The sequence below is a fragment of the Ceratosolen solmsi genome, unplaced genomic scaffold, assembly GCF_000503995.2.
Source record: "Ceratosolen solmsi marchali unplaced genomic scaffold, CerSol_1.0 scaffold1, whole genome shotgun sequence".
Classification (NCBI taxonomy): domain Eukaryota; kingdom Metazoa; phylum Arthropoda; class Insecta; order Hymenoptera; family Agaonidae; genus Ceratosolen; species Ceratosolen solmsi.
The window spans coordinates 7,866,628-7,882,761 of record NW_011948415.1 but is presented as its reverse complement, the minus strand read 5'-3'; the positions used below and the strand labels follow the sequence as shown (position 1 = coordinate 7,882,761).

The 16,134-nt window shown below is 47.5% G+C and overlaps 1 protein-coding gene and 1 long non-coding RNA gene across 2 annotated transcripts in view; both read left to right on the top strand.

Moving 5' to 3' along the window:
* Positions 1 to 1,430, top strand: part of LOC105368717 (uncharacterized) — a 7,219-nt gene extending 5,789 nt beyond the window's left edge. The window contains exon 2 of the long non-coding RNA XR_913113.1: positions 848 to 1,430. This is a non-coding gene — a long non-coding RNA (uncharacterized LOC105368717). The remainder of the gene's footprint in view (positions 1 to 847) is intronic.
* Positions 1,431 to 1,462: 32 nt separating this feature from the next.
* Positions 1,463 to 16,134, top strand: part of cut (homeobox protein, cut) — a 121,936-nt gene continuing 107,264 nt past the window's right edge. The window contains 1 exon segment of the mRNA XM_011507798.1: positions 1,463 to 2,204. Coding sequence (XP_011506100.1) covers positions 2,097 to 2,204 — 108 coding nt within the window. The 5' untranslated portion in view covers positions 1,463 to 2,096.

Below are 16,134 nucleotides of genomic sequence, written 5' to 3'. Positions count from 1 at the left end.
AATGAATAATATAATAACTATGATGATGGTGAAAAATAAGTGTTTCGCGAGTGGTCGTATTATAGTCGAGCGAAGGTATCTCGTATTATCAACGAAAAATCAATAGTAAGAAGGAGAAAACGTCACTTTTTTGCAACCGAAGCGAGTCAATGTTGTTATTGGTCGAAAAGTCTCTGCATGTTGGTCCGAGAATTTCCTCGCGAGCGCCCATCCAGAGATTCCGCAGCAGCTCCGGCATAAGAAAAAAGCCCCCGCCAGTCGTTGCACGAAGTAGGGGTACAAAGGAGAAGAGAAAAAAAATGTTTTCCTTCTCCCTTGCTCTTTCTAGCTCGGCATGCATCGTAGATACACGAAACACGAGCACAGTGGCGAAAGCAAGTCTAGATAAAGATAGACAGGGGTACACAGAGAGAGAGAGAGAGAGAGAGAGAGCGAGGCCGCGACATAAGTTATCCCGTCGAAGGGCGACCGATTCGCTTAGGCGCGCGTCGCAAGTCGTAACGGGCTTCGGGAAAAACTAGCGATTGGCAGGATGGGGTTGGAAAAGGGCGGGAGGCGATGCTCGGGGAGTTGAAAATACGAGATCCTCAGTTAGGTACCACCTAGCCAGCCTCCGTTTCTTTCCCGTGTATTTCCTCCCCACCATTATCCGCGGGCGCTGCCCCCCCCACCATCTGCCCCGACGGCTCTCTACCGGGCGTATTGGTCGGCAGCGGAGTGGGGATACACCGGCCCCGATTGGCGAATCGAGGGGCTGGCTTACCCCCACTACGTCTATACAAGCACCTCCCATCCCCACCAACGGGGGCTTCGCCCTCCTCCAGCCAATGCATCAGTCCTCCGGTAGCTCTTAGTTTCAGGTTAGGAGCCTGCTAGGACGGGTCTCTTCTCTCTTGGAAGCACCTGCGAGGAGACTTGACTCGCAGCCCGTGAGCGGATGTGCAGCAGCGTCGATCGCTTCCTCGTGCCTGTCGCAGCCTCTACAAGCCAGGACGAAGGACAGCCTGCTCCCGACGACACGGCGGATCGCTTGCGCGGAAATGCAGGATCGTCCGGTCGTGTTTCGTGAGAAGGAGAAAAGTGTCGGGCAGTAGTCACAGAGCGACTGTCGCATATCCGAATAATGTCAAGAGTAGCAGTAGCAGCAGCAACAGCAACTGCAGCAGTAGTAGTAGTAGTAGTGAATAGAACGAGACTGGTGGTGATGCGTCAGTGAACATTTTGAAACCGATGATCGCTACTGAGCGCTGATGCGGTTGCCGCGACCCCGATCAAACTCCGTATAGCCTAAGTGTCAATCGATGTACCTGGAAGTGAGAAAGCAAGTGTTTTTTTCGCGAGTGATCGAGCTTCAGTGATTCGACCGATCGAAGGCGTTTTGTAAAAAGAGAAGAAAAACGAGAAAAAAGAAAAATAAAGAGAGCGAGAGAGAGAGAGAGAGAGCGTAAAAGGGATAAAGAAGTATAATTTAAAGAAATCGAGGAAGGCAGAAAGAGGAGATAAGTTGAGAAGGATAGAGGGGAAGGCTCTGTTGTGGATGAGCCGCGGCGATGCCACGTTTCCGGGTACGTTCGCGATACCGGTACCCGTTGGTGATTGTGCTGCAGGCGAGCGAGGAGAGTTCGTAGATAGCCGACCAGGGCGAGAAACACTTACGGGCACAGCCGGGCTGATTGAAGGCCGAACTCGCCCTACGAGTTAATAAACGCCGGCGGAGGAAGAAAGGAAGCGCGCGCGCGCGCCAACTCGGCCACTGAGAGACTCTGGAGGCGCGATCCGGTGATCGCGATTCCGCGGGCCGAGGAGCCACCAAGAGGAAGACGGGGGTGACCGGCGGAGTGGTTTCGGGCACGTCGAGTAAGCACGAAGCCGCCAAAGTGGCTTCGTCACTGGGGCTCCAGGGGCCTGCTGCGCCGATCGGGGCCCAGTTACTCCAGGCATCAGCGGCAGCCGGTGCAGTCCCCCAGGAGGATCATGCGAGCGCGACCATTTATCACGCGAACTTGCTAGCCGGGACCAGCGGTAACGTGCAAGCGGCCCTCCAGCAGCCGGCCGCTCTTCTCACCTCACTGGACCCGGCGGCCACCCTGGCCAGCATGCAGGCCTCCGCCGAGGCCAGCTCCCTCGATCTTCAGACAATGCAGTCGATGGAGCGGCTCTTCAAGAACGAGCGCATCTACCTGCTCGCGCATTTCTGGCAACAGGTAAGTCGCTTCCGATCGCCCTAACATATTAAGCCGAGATTGTACCTGGGGAGCGCGCGGTCGCGAGATAACGCCGAGTATTAGGCTAATGCGCGGCATTAACGGCCGTGGAAAGGATTACGATGCCCGGCCCCGACAAAACTTTCACGGCTGATGAAGAATCGAGAAAGTGAGAGAGAGAGAGAGAGAGAGAGAGAGAGAGAGAGGGAGAGTGAAAGAGAGTGAAAGAGAGTGAAAGACTGTGAGAGCGAGTGAGCGAGTGTCGATTTAAAGGGAGGATACTGAGATTCTCTCGCGCTCCCACTCTCTTAATTCGAACGTAACAATTGGTGATTAATCGTTATCAGCTACACGGAAAGTGCTCGTCCCATGCAAAATTCCTCACTCGATATCTGACGGACGTCCGCACGTTAGAATAACTGCCCGGTTAAATACGATCGAGGCACACGGATATTCGCACACCAGAGCGGCACAAGTGTAACAAACGGGGAATCCCGTGCGAGTCGATGAACTTTGGAAAAAGCGCGAGTGAATCGGGGAAAAAAGGCAGAGTCCCGCAACCCGGCTGTTATAATAAAATAGCGGCGCTCGTTATAGTTGGGCGACTAGCGGGATCCTAAAAAAAAATTGAACGTTAAATATTAAGTGGTCGATTTATCGCCACGCAAGCTCACCATGTCGAGACAATAATACAAAAGTCTGTTCTTGGATGTGTCGACGATTCTTAGGGAGATCGACATCTATTACGCGTTAACGCGTGCATAAGCTCACGCGCTTAATTGACAGCCCGTGATGGTTTAATGGATGTTGGTGCTTGATCGCACGGTCCGAGCACAACGTAGCTCGCGAATACTTGATAAGGGTTGACCTAGCGTTGTCTACATGAACGAGAATTGGGGGAAGGATTTGCGAATGAATAATTAAAATTTTGCAACGAGCTGGGAATAATAGCGTTTGTCTCATATTTTTCTTGCCGATGTCAACGCTAATGGGGCGATGCGCTTTCTTGTGTTTGAACGTCACATTCGCAATCTGATTTTAATCAGCCGATGTCGCGTCATCTCTGTTCTCTGCTGTTCTGCTCTCTTTCTCTCTCATTCTCTCTCTATCTCTCTCTATCTCTCTCTATCTCTGTACTCTAATCTGCACTTCGTATTAATCGTTTATTTGCAAATGCTATTAACTTATCGGTGAGATCTTGTGAGCTTGAGCGAGAGAGTTGCAATTCGATAAAGATTCAATGAGATTAGTTGTTTCTGCAGTAAGAAATGAAGTGACAAATCAAATCGAAGTACACTTAATTCTTAACCGCCTTGATAACTCGATTTCACAAATAAATCCCTTTATTTGAGATCATTTGAATAATTGGCACAAGCAAGTGAGCTTACTGGAGGCATGTTCGATTCTTGTAATTGACGCGCTTAAGAATTATCAATTACCATTTTATTTTATGATTGACGTTTTGATAGCTAATTGCCACTTTTCAGTTTTAATAATTAAAGCCATCTTGGGCACGTTAATCGATTTTAAAATTAAAGACATTTTGCAAGAGTAAAATAATAATAGATAGCCAGCGCGTCATAATTGGATGTTTTGTAATGGCCGCTGAATTATTGGATAAAAAAGGAGGTGCGCGCGCGCGGGGAGTCGATGAGTTAAAAACGAGTCCATTAAATTTGTATGAAATTCATGAACTTATTGGTCATTTGCGACGTCGTCTATTTCCGTGCATTGGCGCTGAATGTTGCGATGAAAAGGGAGCGGAAAATAAAAGAAAGGAAGAGAAAAAGGAGAAGTCGAGTGCATTATCAATGGCGAAGGTTGATAAAACTTGACTAGGGTAACGTAAAATTGATAGTCTGTAATAATAACGAGCGCGGTTGGATATCGCTTATCCAACATAATTAATTGGAATATCGTTGAGTACGATTTCGTCCACCACAAGATATTCGTGCGAGGACGAGTTGGGGCAAGTCATTTTTATCACGAGCTCGCTCGGCTTTCGCCTGTCACCTCTTGCTCCGAGTCCTTTTACGCTCGTATTGAGGAGGCGAACGAGGCCGAGACAATGCAATTAAATATACCACAATCGTCCTCAATAGAATGATTGATTCGCATTGACGAGCGCAATATCGAGCGCCAATGCTGCCGACTAAAGCCACAAAAAAAAACAAAAAACAAAAAAAAAACGGCTGATTAAATTAGTTGGGGACTCGCTTGAGCCGAGCGTACGCGATATCACATGGACATGGCAGGTGATCCGTAGCGTGGATAGGTCGGATACTTTGGTAATTAGTGGTCGGTCGGATTCTCGGTCAGTCGAGCGTTTCCGCGGGAGTTGATCGCCCGACGCCGGAGGGTGAGATACCGGCCTCGAAGTTTCTCGGTCACCCCGTGTTCGCGGTACTTAGCTTCGCTCCGAGGATCGTTCGAACAATATTGGGGTGGCACGCGCGAAGCCGAGTGTCGACCGACTTGCGGCCAAGTGGCCGGCGTCTAGTGGCAACAATTGTCGCGCCTCGGTATCTCCTTCATTCTTCGCCATTACTTCATCGTTCGCTCTTACATGACTCTTGGTAAAGTGTCTGGCCGGCGCGCCTCCACCTTCTCTCCCAATCTCTCCTCCATCAAATCTCCCCGAGGCCCCACATTGCCAGCCAGCGAACTCGGTTCATCCTTTGGCACGAGCGGCCGTGCCTGTTTTTCTCGGTGACGAAACTCACGCTTGGCTAGGGATGGAAAAAAAAAATTCGCGAGCTTAGTGTGAAATTGCAGCGGTGCCTCGATACGTCCATGTAATGGATAACAACAGACGGCTGGAAATCTCGTGATGGTATGTCGGAGTTCGCGCGAGGCTGCGTGCGAACGACAAATATTAAGCGCTAATTACCACGTGCGTATGGCTTGGCGTGATATTGGTCGACTACCTGTTTGAAATAAAATAAGCTCGGTTAATAACGGGCAAAGTAGTCCGGTAGCGGGGTAAGAGCTTACGCTAAATAAGTAACATAGCTTGCATTACGCCCGTGCCAATGTCACCCACACGCGAGCGCCCACAAACGAACACAAACGCGAGAGCAAACACATTCTCGCGCACGTTCTGCGGCGCATAGTTTCACGATTATTCCTCGTTCCCTTGTATCGCCTCGCTCGGTGACGTCGCGCACGTTGAAATTCGAATAGGGTATTTTGATTTATCAGCACGAGGATCCTGTCTTACTAAATCTTCCTCGCGATATGTGCTTGGCGAATCTCAATTAACATCTATACATATTTATAGCGCGAGAATGGCGATAAAACATATGAAGCGCAATAATTATGCGGCGATCGAAGGTCTGGAAAAGTGGACGATTGACGAAATAAATGCGCGGTAGTGCTCGGGCGTTTCTACCGAGTGAAATCTGGGGGAAAAGATTGAAACTACGGCCGAGTGGATGGCCTAGGCCCTTGAGTCATTGGATAACGTATTGGTTTCTATAAATATTGCGACACCGAACGAAAACGGTCTTCCAAGAAGAAGAAGAAAGAAGGAAAGAGAGATGAGGTACGTGATCGCCGCAACTCGAGTAGCTGTAATGCGCGGGTGAAGCGCCTCAAAAACAATGGGGAAGGGGTGGGGGTCGGAGGTGAGATAAAGAGGGTCGGCGGTAGAGAGTGAGAGGGTGAGAGAGACGAGGAGACAAAATAAGAGACATGTGTGGTGGCGATTTGGCATAGTCAGTTTGGAGAGTCATTGCTCTCGTAAATTGTGACACGACCGATCGTTTTTCCTTTTATGCGTAGCTCGAGCGATTCGTCAATGATAGACAGAAAAAGGGAGAGCGCGTCCTCGCGGGATTGATTTACTTCATTGGTAAATTATACGAGGTCATGTTACGTACCCCGTGCGTTAGCCAGAATGGAGACGTTAGTCGATTATCAATGAGCGAGCCGAGACTTCAAACGCCTTATTATAAGAAATTTTTTCCATTGCTTTTTACTTCGGCGATAACGGCATTACAAATATTTGAAATATTTTTAAAAATACCTTTACTTTCGTGTACATAATATTTATCTTGGATTAATACAATCACACTATTGCGCTTGCTTTCCAAGCTCTATTTATTTTTACACTTATATTTAATATTCAATTTACAAGTTCGCTCGCTTGGAAAATGATTATTCAGATAGTTATTGTTTCAATTACAACGCTCGATCAAGTCCAAAATAAATATATTATTATTCGATTTACCGATGTCTTTTTTACATTGTTTTCACAAAACATTTTGCTTTAGTGAAATTGTTTTAAGCAACTGACATATTGGAATATAAATGATATAGAGATAAAACGGTAACCATGAATTAAGGACAGCCTCAAAAGTGTATTTATATTATTATTATAGATTATTATTTTTGAATATTTTATAATATGTTTCTTTTGTCTATCGATTAAAAATCCAATACCATTAGCAGAGACAGTCTTAATGTTAGACATCTATTCAATATTATTAAATATGGCAATAAAATATTCAGGCCATTATCTTTGCCATTCGTAGAACCAATCAATTTTTCATTTATTTCGACATTCGAGCTTATATAAAAATTCATATTCCACATTGTGCGGTTTTTGAAGGAAAAGAAAAAAAAATTTATTGAAGAAATATGTATGCACGTACGCGTGCGCGCGGGCGCACACGCGCACACACGTATAATCGCACGCAAAATTATTTGTTTATGGAAGATACTTTTTATCGTATTAATTGTTACATACGTGCATGGGTATATCAAAGTAATACAATTACAAGTATTTTCTTTAAATCTGATAGTACAATCGTCGACGGAAAACAAATACAAAAGCGTTTGCTTGTAGCTTAAGGTTTATAAAGAAAAGCATCGGTCCGTCGCGTCTAAAATTACAAAACATCGATCGCATCGATAAAAACACCTCTGCTCCCGGTCGTCATTCGACATAAGGGCACGCGCTCGTACGCACGCGCGCGCGCGCATACTTACGACTGACAGTTTCATATAATGATAGGACCGCGACGGCTAGGAGGAGAGGGAGTTGATCGGACTCCTCTCCTCGAAGGCAAGGATGGTCCTTTAGCCGTGTGGACAAAAGTTTCGCCGTCCGTGAGTCTGCCTTGCTTGTATATCTTTCCTCCCCGCTATATTCCCTGGAAGACTCCGCTAGCGGGGAATGCCCCACTTCTCTCGGCTGGCGGCGAGTCGAAGGGTTTTCGCGGGATTGGCGGGGTCGGGGGTTGGCCAGCGGCGACGGCGACGGCGGCGGTAGCGGCGGCGCTGGCGCTGGAGAAGGGTCGACCGATGGTCCGGGAGGGGGTAACACGGCGACGGAGGAGCGGGAGGGGCGAGTACCAGCGCACGACAAGTTCCCGCGATCCCCGCGTGGCGGCGACACTTCCTCGATCACTCGAGCGAGCGCGATCCAGACGAATTGAGTCACGCGGAGCGAGCCGAGCCAGACGGTGAGAGGCGACCGCGCGTAGCGTACGTGATGCACACTCAACGCAATTCTCATCCAAACAAATAAATGAGCGAAAGGGGTAGAAGTAGCTCCGTATCGCGATCGATGAATGCCCACCGACACCTCACCGCCCTCGCTAACCTTGATACGGTTTATTTAGCCGGTGCGGTGTTAGGCGATGCGGCCGTTTGCATCACCGTTTAAAATCCGTTGTCCGCAATTATCGGCGCTTAGGGGGCCTTTTAAAGACAGCGACGTTATCGCCTCGGCGCCCAGCTTGACAGATAGTGGAGAGTGAGGCGTATTAGAAATGGCGGGATTTAAAAATAGGCTGAAACTCGCTGAAAATACGCCGGTCGTGGCTGTCCGGTAATTCGAGGGCCCGTTTGGCTAAGCTTGAACGCGGCATTCTAATTTAAATGGGAAAATCGATATCCCGAGAGGACACGCAATGTTTGATTTCGTAAAGATTAGGGGGAATATTAATCGGGAGCGGTAGTTGGCATACAAGAGGCTCGGAAGGTAGGCAATGTGCCTTGAAATAGATATAGGACTTATTTCGGATGCACGTCGGCTCGGTCGCTTGTCTAGTCCAGAGCCGCTAGTCTAGACCTCCAGGCGAGACTGTGTTTAGAGCTTTACGATGCGCGAGTGGATATGATTAGAGCTCTGGGAGTTTGCCCGAGTCAGCTGGAGTTGGAACCGAGTCGTACGGTTGCTCGGATCACGTGCACCTTCGAGTACATTCTCGCGAGTCCCGCTGACTCTGCGCTGCCACGGTCACACGACAGCCTTTATTGTTTTTCTTTATTCGCTCCTTTGTCTCCGCGCGCTCAATAACACTAACAATAACAATAACAAGAACAATAATAACAATAATAACAATAACGATAGCAATAACAGTAACAATAATAACAATGACAACAACAACAACAACAATAATAATAATAATAATAATAATAATAATAATAATAATAATAATAATAATAATAATAATAATAATAATAATAATAATAATAATAATAATATGAAATATTACAAACAACATTCGTCGCGAATATTTATTGAATACGTCAACGTCGGCATATTTAACTGACGATTGTACTTGCCGGACATTGTTTGTTATTTGGAATAATAATGTGCGATAATAATCAAGATAATTCGCGGGCAGAAAATGAATTATTCGGCCAGTTACATTAATGAGACGCTAAATAATCATCGCGGCTAATTTGGCCGTCTATGCGAGAAATTATTTGCTCGCAAATGAGTGCGCTCTAGATTGTAAAAACGAAGGCGATCCAGCCAACCGGAAGTAGACGCTGTGAGAATTCATGAAAAATCACCCGATCGTACATGATAAAAAGCTGACTTTGTTGGAGATCGAATCCTCGATTCTCAAGGCTTGAATAAATTCTCGGCACAAAGAGAGTCAAAGCGTTTGCGATTTCGGATTTATTTGCGAATGCGCATAAGTTACTAGAGTGTCTATTAATACGCTCTCACTTTCTTCTCTCTCTTTTGTGACATGTGCACACTTATAAGCTTGCCATAGCGGTATCGAATCCCAAGATCGTTGGCAAGTGGTATTAAGGCGATTTTAGTCATCCGCTCTTATTTTCCATTTTCTTCTCATTTTGGAGGTGAGAGAGACGGACACTGTACTCTCGCTCCATTTCTCACTTTCTCTCTAACTTTCCATTCCCAATAGCCACGATGATACTTTTGGATAATATACTGACGTATAAAACACGCGATTATTAATTCGTAGTCGCGGCGTTATTTCTGAAATAAGTGATTTAGCAGGCGGAGCCACGAGTGCACGAGCTTCCTCTCTCTTCTCTCTCTCTCTCTCTCTCTCTGTCCCTTCTCTTTCTTTCTCTCTCTTTATCTCTCACCGTCTCCGTTTCTTTCTTTCTTCATCTTGCGTCGGGGCAGCCACTGATTCACCCACACTCCAAAAATATCGAAATACCAGCCGAGAGAGGACAGAAACGGAAAGATGCGCATCTCGCTACTTAAGAGCCCATTTACTGCAAAAGCTCCGCGGAAATCAAACGCTACCCTCACTACGAAGATGCTGAACTTTATGGGACGAGAAAACGCGGCCCGACTGTCCTAGACGCAACCGCTGCGCGACACGGTGATTATACACTCGGCTCAGGGTTATTCCTGGACCAACTCATTAGACGTCATTATTATACAAGACGGGAAGAGACGGATATTTGTCTCTTCTCCTTCTATCTCCAAACTTTTCCCTTTACCTCTCCTCCTCCTCCTTAAATCCATCTCCCATTCCAACACCACAGCACCACCACCGTCTTGGCTTTGTTTACTTTGGCCGTTGTGCTTTCTCTCGCGGCATTCTTTAATTCAAGCGGCCTCTTCGTTGCATAACGAGGGAGGATTGAGAGGGATACGGAGATAGATGTAGATTGATCGGCGTATCGAGCTAATCGCAAGACAAAATGGCCGGTTTTAACTTTCTCAAAGTCCCTTCCTCGGCGTGGACCATCGGTGGCCCAGTCCAACACGAACGAGCGACTACTCTCTATCGCCCGAGGAGATCCGGAGAAACGACGTATCGCCCGCGGCTGCGAAACTCATTGTGCGACAGGCAACTCCGGCTCGCTTTATTCTAGCTGTAAATGCGCGCTCATCAATCCTTCTTGGCCTCCTCGTAGATCCCGGAAAATTCGTTAAGGGTCTAATCGAGGCTTCGTGGCCTACCTGAGCGCCACGGTTACTCCTTAACTCCTCTGAACTCGATTGCTGCCATCTATGGACAAAATTCCATAATGCTCTATTTTGAGAATAAATATTTAGCCGTTATGGCCTTTAACAAAGGAGCAAAGAAGCCCGATGGTGCTCGTCGGTTAAGGAAGGGCGTGTCGGGAGCCATAAACTGAGCGGAGGTGAACGGTGCCCGCGTGCATGGGCTCATAGATAGAGGTGACTGGCGCTAATTTGCAGGTGGGACGAAAGGGAAAATTGCCGCTTACCATACAGGAGCTTAATCAGGACTCGCACTCGTTGCTTGGCTACGAAAGGATGTATGTCGCTTGATCGCAGAAAGAGATCAGAAATCGAGGCGCCGAGCGACAGAAGCCAAGCTATAAGCGACGTCAATCACAACTGTCGAGGGATTTGAGATAATCAAAGGGTGAAATCACTCCCTCCTCCCAATCCACCTCCCTCCCCTCTCCCCCTCTCCCTCTCTCTCCCTCCCACTCTCTCTCTCTCTCTCTCTCTCTCTCTCTCTCTCTCTCTCTCTCTATCAGTGTCGAAAATTGCTAGGCGTATTTATTCGTGAATATAACGGCTGTGCGAATATTTCTTTAATTTTCAAGTTGGAGGACAAACGTTAAATAAATTTATGTTATTCGTGCGAAAGATTTAAATAATTGTTTACGCTTGCTTGTTGTAATAAATAAAATAAGAACGAACTTCCAAATCCGAGAAGATGGATGAAGACGGCAGAAAGAAACTCAAATCATTCCCACACTCGGCTAAACATTGTCCCACTAAATATAAATATTAATGAAAACGATGTTTCGCGAACGAGCGAATAAACCCAAGCGAAAATAAGACTCGAGAGATGAAAAAAGTCGAGTTTAGACGCCGTTTGTGCAGAAGAAGAAGGAGTGCGAAGCGATTGCAAGGCGCGTGTGCGTGTGTGCGTGTGCGCCGGTGTGCGCAACAGATGCGGCAAGCACGCGAGCCACGCCGCTCTTGGGACGGTGACGACATGTAGCGCGGTTTGCGAACTCCGGACCTTCCGGCCTTCCGAATATTTGGTAAGAGGAGTCGGATTGGCGAGAATCGGTGAGAGGGAACGAGTGAGCGAGTCAACGAGAGTGAGGGAGAGGAAGACGGGACGATGAGCGCGAGCGGTGAGGGTCGGTGGGCGGTGAGGGAATGTGGGGATGGCGAGGGGAAGGTGAACGCGACACCTCCCTTAGCGAACGCTCGCGTGAATTTTGCTCCATCGTTGCTCCCTCTCCCTCGTTCTCTCAAGGACGGGCGAGCGGTTGCCCTGACACGCGACACCGCCACTACGTTGCGTCATAGAGCTCCACGGCGTTATTATTTTTATAAGTGTGATTATTGATTATGGCGCGAACTAGAATTTTTTTGCACGCCGCTCGACGGTATTTATTTGTTCGACCTACCATGAAAATATCGTTCGCTTTACGTGCTCGAGGAGATGTTCGAGCTCGGCACATTTATTTCAATGTGGCGTCCTAATTACCTGCTTTAAGGACTGTGATTGACAAAAATGGATCGTGCCAATGATCGAGTATGATATATGATTTGTTTTGCATATGCAGCAGTGCCACTCTAGAGCTATCAATTTTTGCTTTAAAACTTTTCGAATGGGAATTAGTAATATTATACAAAATAAAGTTTTCTAACTTGAAATTTTCCATGATCGATACAATAATCCATTGAAGGACGTTATAACAATATCATTCCGTTCAATCTACTTTATTAGTATGTTGAGGAAAAATCGACGCCTATACTACACAAATAATTTCCACTTTGCTAGACAATGTACTATTCTATATAATGCCAAGGAAATAAGGAAAATCAATAATACGAAAGAAAGACGCACAAATTAACAATGTTGGCTATAATATCGCGTTCGTCGATTAAAAAATTAGCTTGTAGCTGCATTGTTCCTTTATAAAATTTACTTTAATGATTGCGAATGAATTGCGAGTATGTAAACTTGAGCAACTTCATAGGCAAGTGCATAAAGCCTCCACGTTATTCGGCGATGCTAGAATTCTCTGTCTCACTTCTTTCCTCATCGTTTGTATTTTCCCTTTTTCTCTTCCTCCTTCTCTCTCTCTCTCTCTCTCTCTCTCTCTCTCTCTCTCTCTATCTCTTCCCCACTGTAAATGTCTTTTGTTCTCTCTCTCTCTCTCTCCCTCTTTCTCTCTCTTTCTCTATATATCTATCTCCCTGTATATCTTTTTCATTTGAAAACTATTCAAAGGTCGCTTGGACCATTTCCAAGTTCCGAATTGTCCGTGGTGAGCGAGTAGGCTTGACTATCGGCCGGATGAAGTGTTTCGTGGCAATTTGTATTAGAGAGATCCGCTTTCGTTCTTTGTCTGTCTGACTCTCTCTCTCTCTCTCTCTCTCTCTCTCTCTCTCTCTTTCTCCGTCTGTCTTTCGCTATTGGTCTTTGGTTACTCTTTTTCCTGCCAAGGAAACTCGCCGCCAGACATTAATGTCTGTGTCTAAATAAACTTTCGATCAAAACGCTGTGCGCAATGATCGAGCTCCAGATTTATTTCCGCCTATTATATCTGAAATAATATTCATAATATTCTCTCTTGGCGCGATGTATTTCTCAACCTAGTTTAAGTGAATTTGTTTATTCAACTATCGATAATTTTGGATGAGGAGCAGTTACGCTTGGCAATTGATAAGAGCAATTAGTTGGATTGACATGGACCTAGTAGAATTATAACTAATCAAAGCATTGGTAAATTACAAAATTTCAAATATACTCGTCAAGCGTTCTGAAGTTACATCAGATTGGATACCCGTTGTTTCGTTAAAATATTAAAGTACGCGATCCTCGGGGACAAACGTCAAGTTGGACCACAATTAAGGATTCGCGAGATCGAATTTATCTCGACCCAATCCAATCAAATAATTATGACAATGTAAGAAAATTAACGAGTTGCCTGATAATTTGGCTGGGTAATATAAGCGCCGAAATCGTTCTTATGTGGCTGGGGTTATACGTTGGAAGGACCATTATCCTGACCTCCTCCGTCCCCCACGTTCCCAGTCCCTGCTAACCTTACACTTTTTACTCACTGATCCAGCATTATCGTTTGCTTGGCCAGGACTATTCGCTAATGGCGTTACGTACGAATTTACGCTCGACAATGCGCAATTACAACGGATAGATACAACGGCCGCTTTTAATGCTTAGCGGCAAGCCAGCAGCAGTAGCGGGCAAAGGAGCTCCCGACTCGCAAGCTATTACCCAGGAAACGCATAACTGGCCTGCCACTAGGCTCAATCGTGCCGCCGCCCCCGTCGATCTCGTTACGCTATCCGCGCCCCACTTCGAGTAACAGCTATTGAAAATCGTTAAATCATGAATAGTCATCGTGTATCGCCAATTAGCGCTCACCGCGCCCGATGAATATTCAAGCTCTCTCGCGCAGACTCGCCCACCTATCGGAATCGTCACGCGAGTTTCCGCTCGGCGGCACTCACCAGTCTCTCCGCCGTGCTAATATTATCGATAGATCCCGTTTCCTGCTCCACGGCAACCGCGCGCCGCCTATTTCCACCTCGGCTACTTTACCTGCTTTCCAACCCGTGCCCCGATCACCTCCCACCCGCCGCCTCCCGCGCTTTTCTCGCCTGTCTCGCCCGTGCAATGGCCATTCGTCGCACGTGACCCACGCGGGCCTCTCCCTCGCAAATACATTTCATGAATTTCGGAAGGAAACCGCCCGTAGATATTGCTCGTTTAAATTCATCCTATCGACTATTATCGCCTCGCTCGTAGGCTGATGCGTGTTCCCTTTATTTTTTCTTTCTTTTCTTTTTTTTTTTTCTTTTTTTTCGATTGTGATTGCAGCGTACTTGTCGGCGGGACTTTGGTTCGGGTACGTATTGGCCGACTGATAATTTCTCGTGTAGCGCCGAAACAAACGCGAACGGAAGAACGGATTGATAAGTCACCGGATGTCAGTGGCGTACTATCCTTGTTTTCGTGATAGCGATGCATAGTTGAATCTGAAAATAAAATATCGATACGCTCTCTCTAGCTCAGCTTCGAATAATTACGCTTGAAAAATGGCCGTTTCCGTAATTGCCTCTAAATCAATGCTAAGGATATCGTTATTTCGAACGGGCTGTTAACGAGTGTAGTTCTAGACGATCGATGATGGCTCGAGAAAATCGCGCACCGAGCGTTCGAAATATGTTGCAGGCAACTAGCGTAAACGCCGTCATGAATTCGCGTGGTGACGCTGACGTTGAAGAAGCGGCCGTTGTCACGGGGGCTGGAGTGTCTCTCGGGCGGGTAACTTGGCGAGGAGGCGAAAACGGCGCTGTAAACAGATTGCCGAGGAGGCGGTGGGGTGTGGTGGCGGTGATTGATTTGGGAGTGAGTGGGGGCGTGGAGGCGAAGAGGCGTTAGAGGGCAGGAGGCGGTGGGATCGAGGACGATCAAGGGCTCAGTGATGGTCGGGTAACTATGATCGGTCGCGATGAGAACGGCCCCGAGGAGCGGGAGAACCGCAGGATCGAGCGAAATGCCTTATTCCATTCATTGATCGAAGGCGAGCGAAGCGTTCCGCATGGAATCGACTCGAGCGGCGGAAAAGGAACTCGCTATCGGACTGACTGGTTGTCGGTCGACTGGCTCGGTTTACATGTGTAAATTCATCCGGATGTGACGTCGAGGGTAGCGCGTAGTTCAGCCTCGGCGCTGTTCAGCGCCGTCAGTCTGACGGAGCATCGGCCGCCGTCCGATATTGGGAGAGATTTTACACACGAGATAAGCCGTAGGATCGCCGGCTCCGGGATGAGAATAGGTGCCAGGAGGCCCGTAGATGAGCAATTGACGACCGCTCGCAGGGCTGCCGATGCTTCGGGATTTTTAAATTATATCTATTGGCTGGTAGCGATTGAAAGTAATTGAATGAAGCGGCTGGTCGGTTATTTACGAACGTTTAAGGCTACAAGCCAACTATCTGTCCATTCATTCGTCTGTCCCTTCATTCATTCATCATTCACTCGGACCACTGGTGTACGGTCGCTGCATGTATAGCAGTAGCAAAGGCCCATTCAATTGATCGGTGATTGTCTAAATTATAAGATTGCCATACAATGGCTCTCATCTCGACCTATTGGGGTCCCGCGTTCGATGCGCGCGTTACGTCATCACTTTAGAAGCGGATCGTAAGCGCGAATGCGTTACGCGATAGGTAATAGCGCGCCCACCTATGCCCGTCTACTCGCTTAAACTCCCTTGCAAGGATCCTCGCGCTTAATGCCGCCCGTATCAGAGTACACCGTATCCGAGTGGCTCCGCGTAAGTGAATTTTCGCCCGGAGCTCCGCTCTCCCGCCCCCGTTAGTCCCTTATCCACTCCTCATCGCTCACACGCTTAACCTTCCGCTCAATGTATCGGTCTCCTGCCATTTCGCAGCCTCGCCGCTCAGTCTGGCTCAGTTCAGCACGGCCCGGCACGGTCCGACCCGGCCCATCTCATCTCATCTCATCCCATTCCATACCAGCCCAACCCAACCCAGCCCAGTCCAACTCGGTCCAGTCCAACCAACAGCCAAGGCTATAATCCGCTTTTAGCCTCGTGCACGTGGGATTAACCGGCGATCATCTTAGCCGCCCGTTTTCATCCAGCGAGCGGATTATCCATTACGACTTTTCGTCGATTCGGGGCGAGGTGTCGGCGCCGCGAAT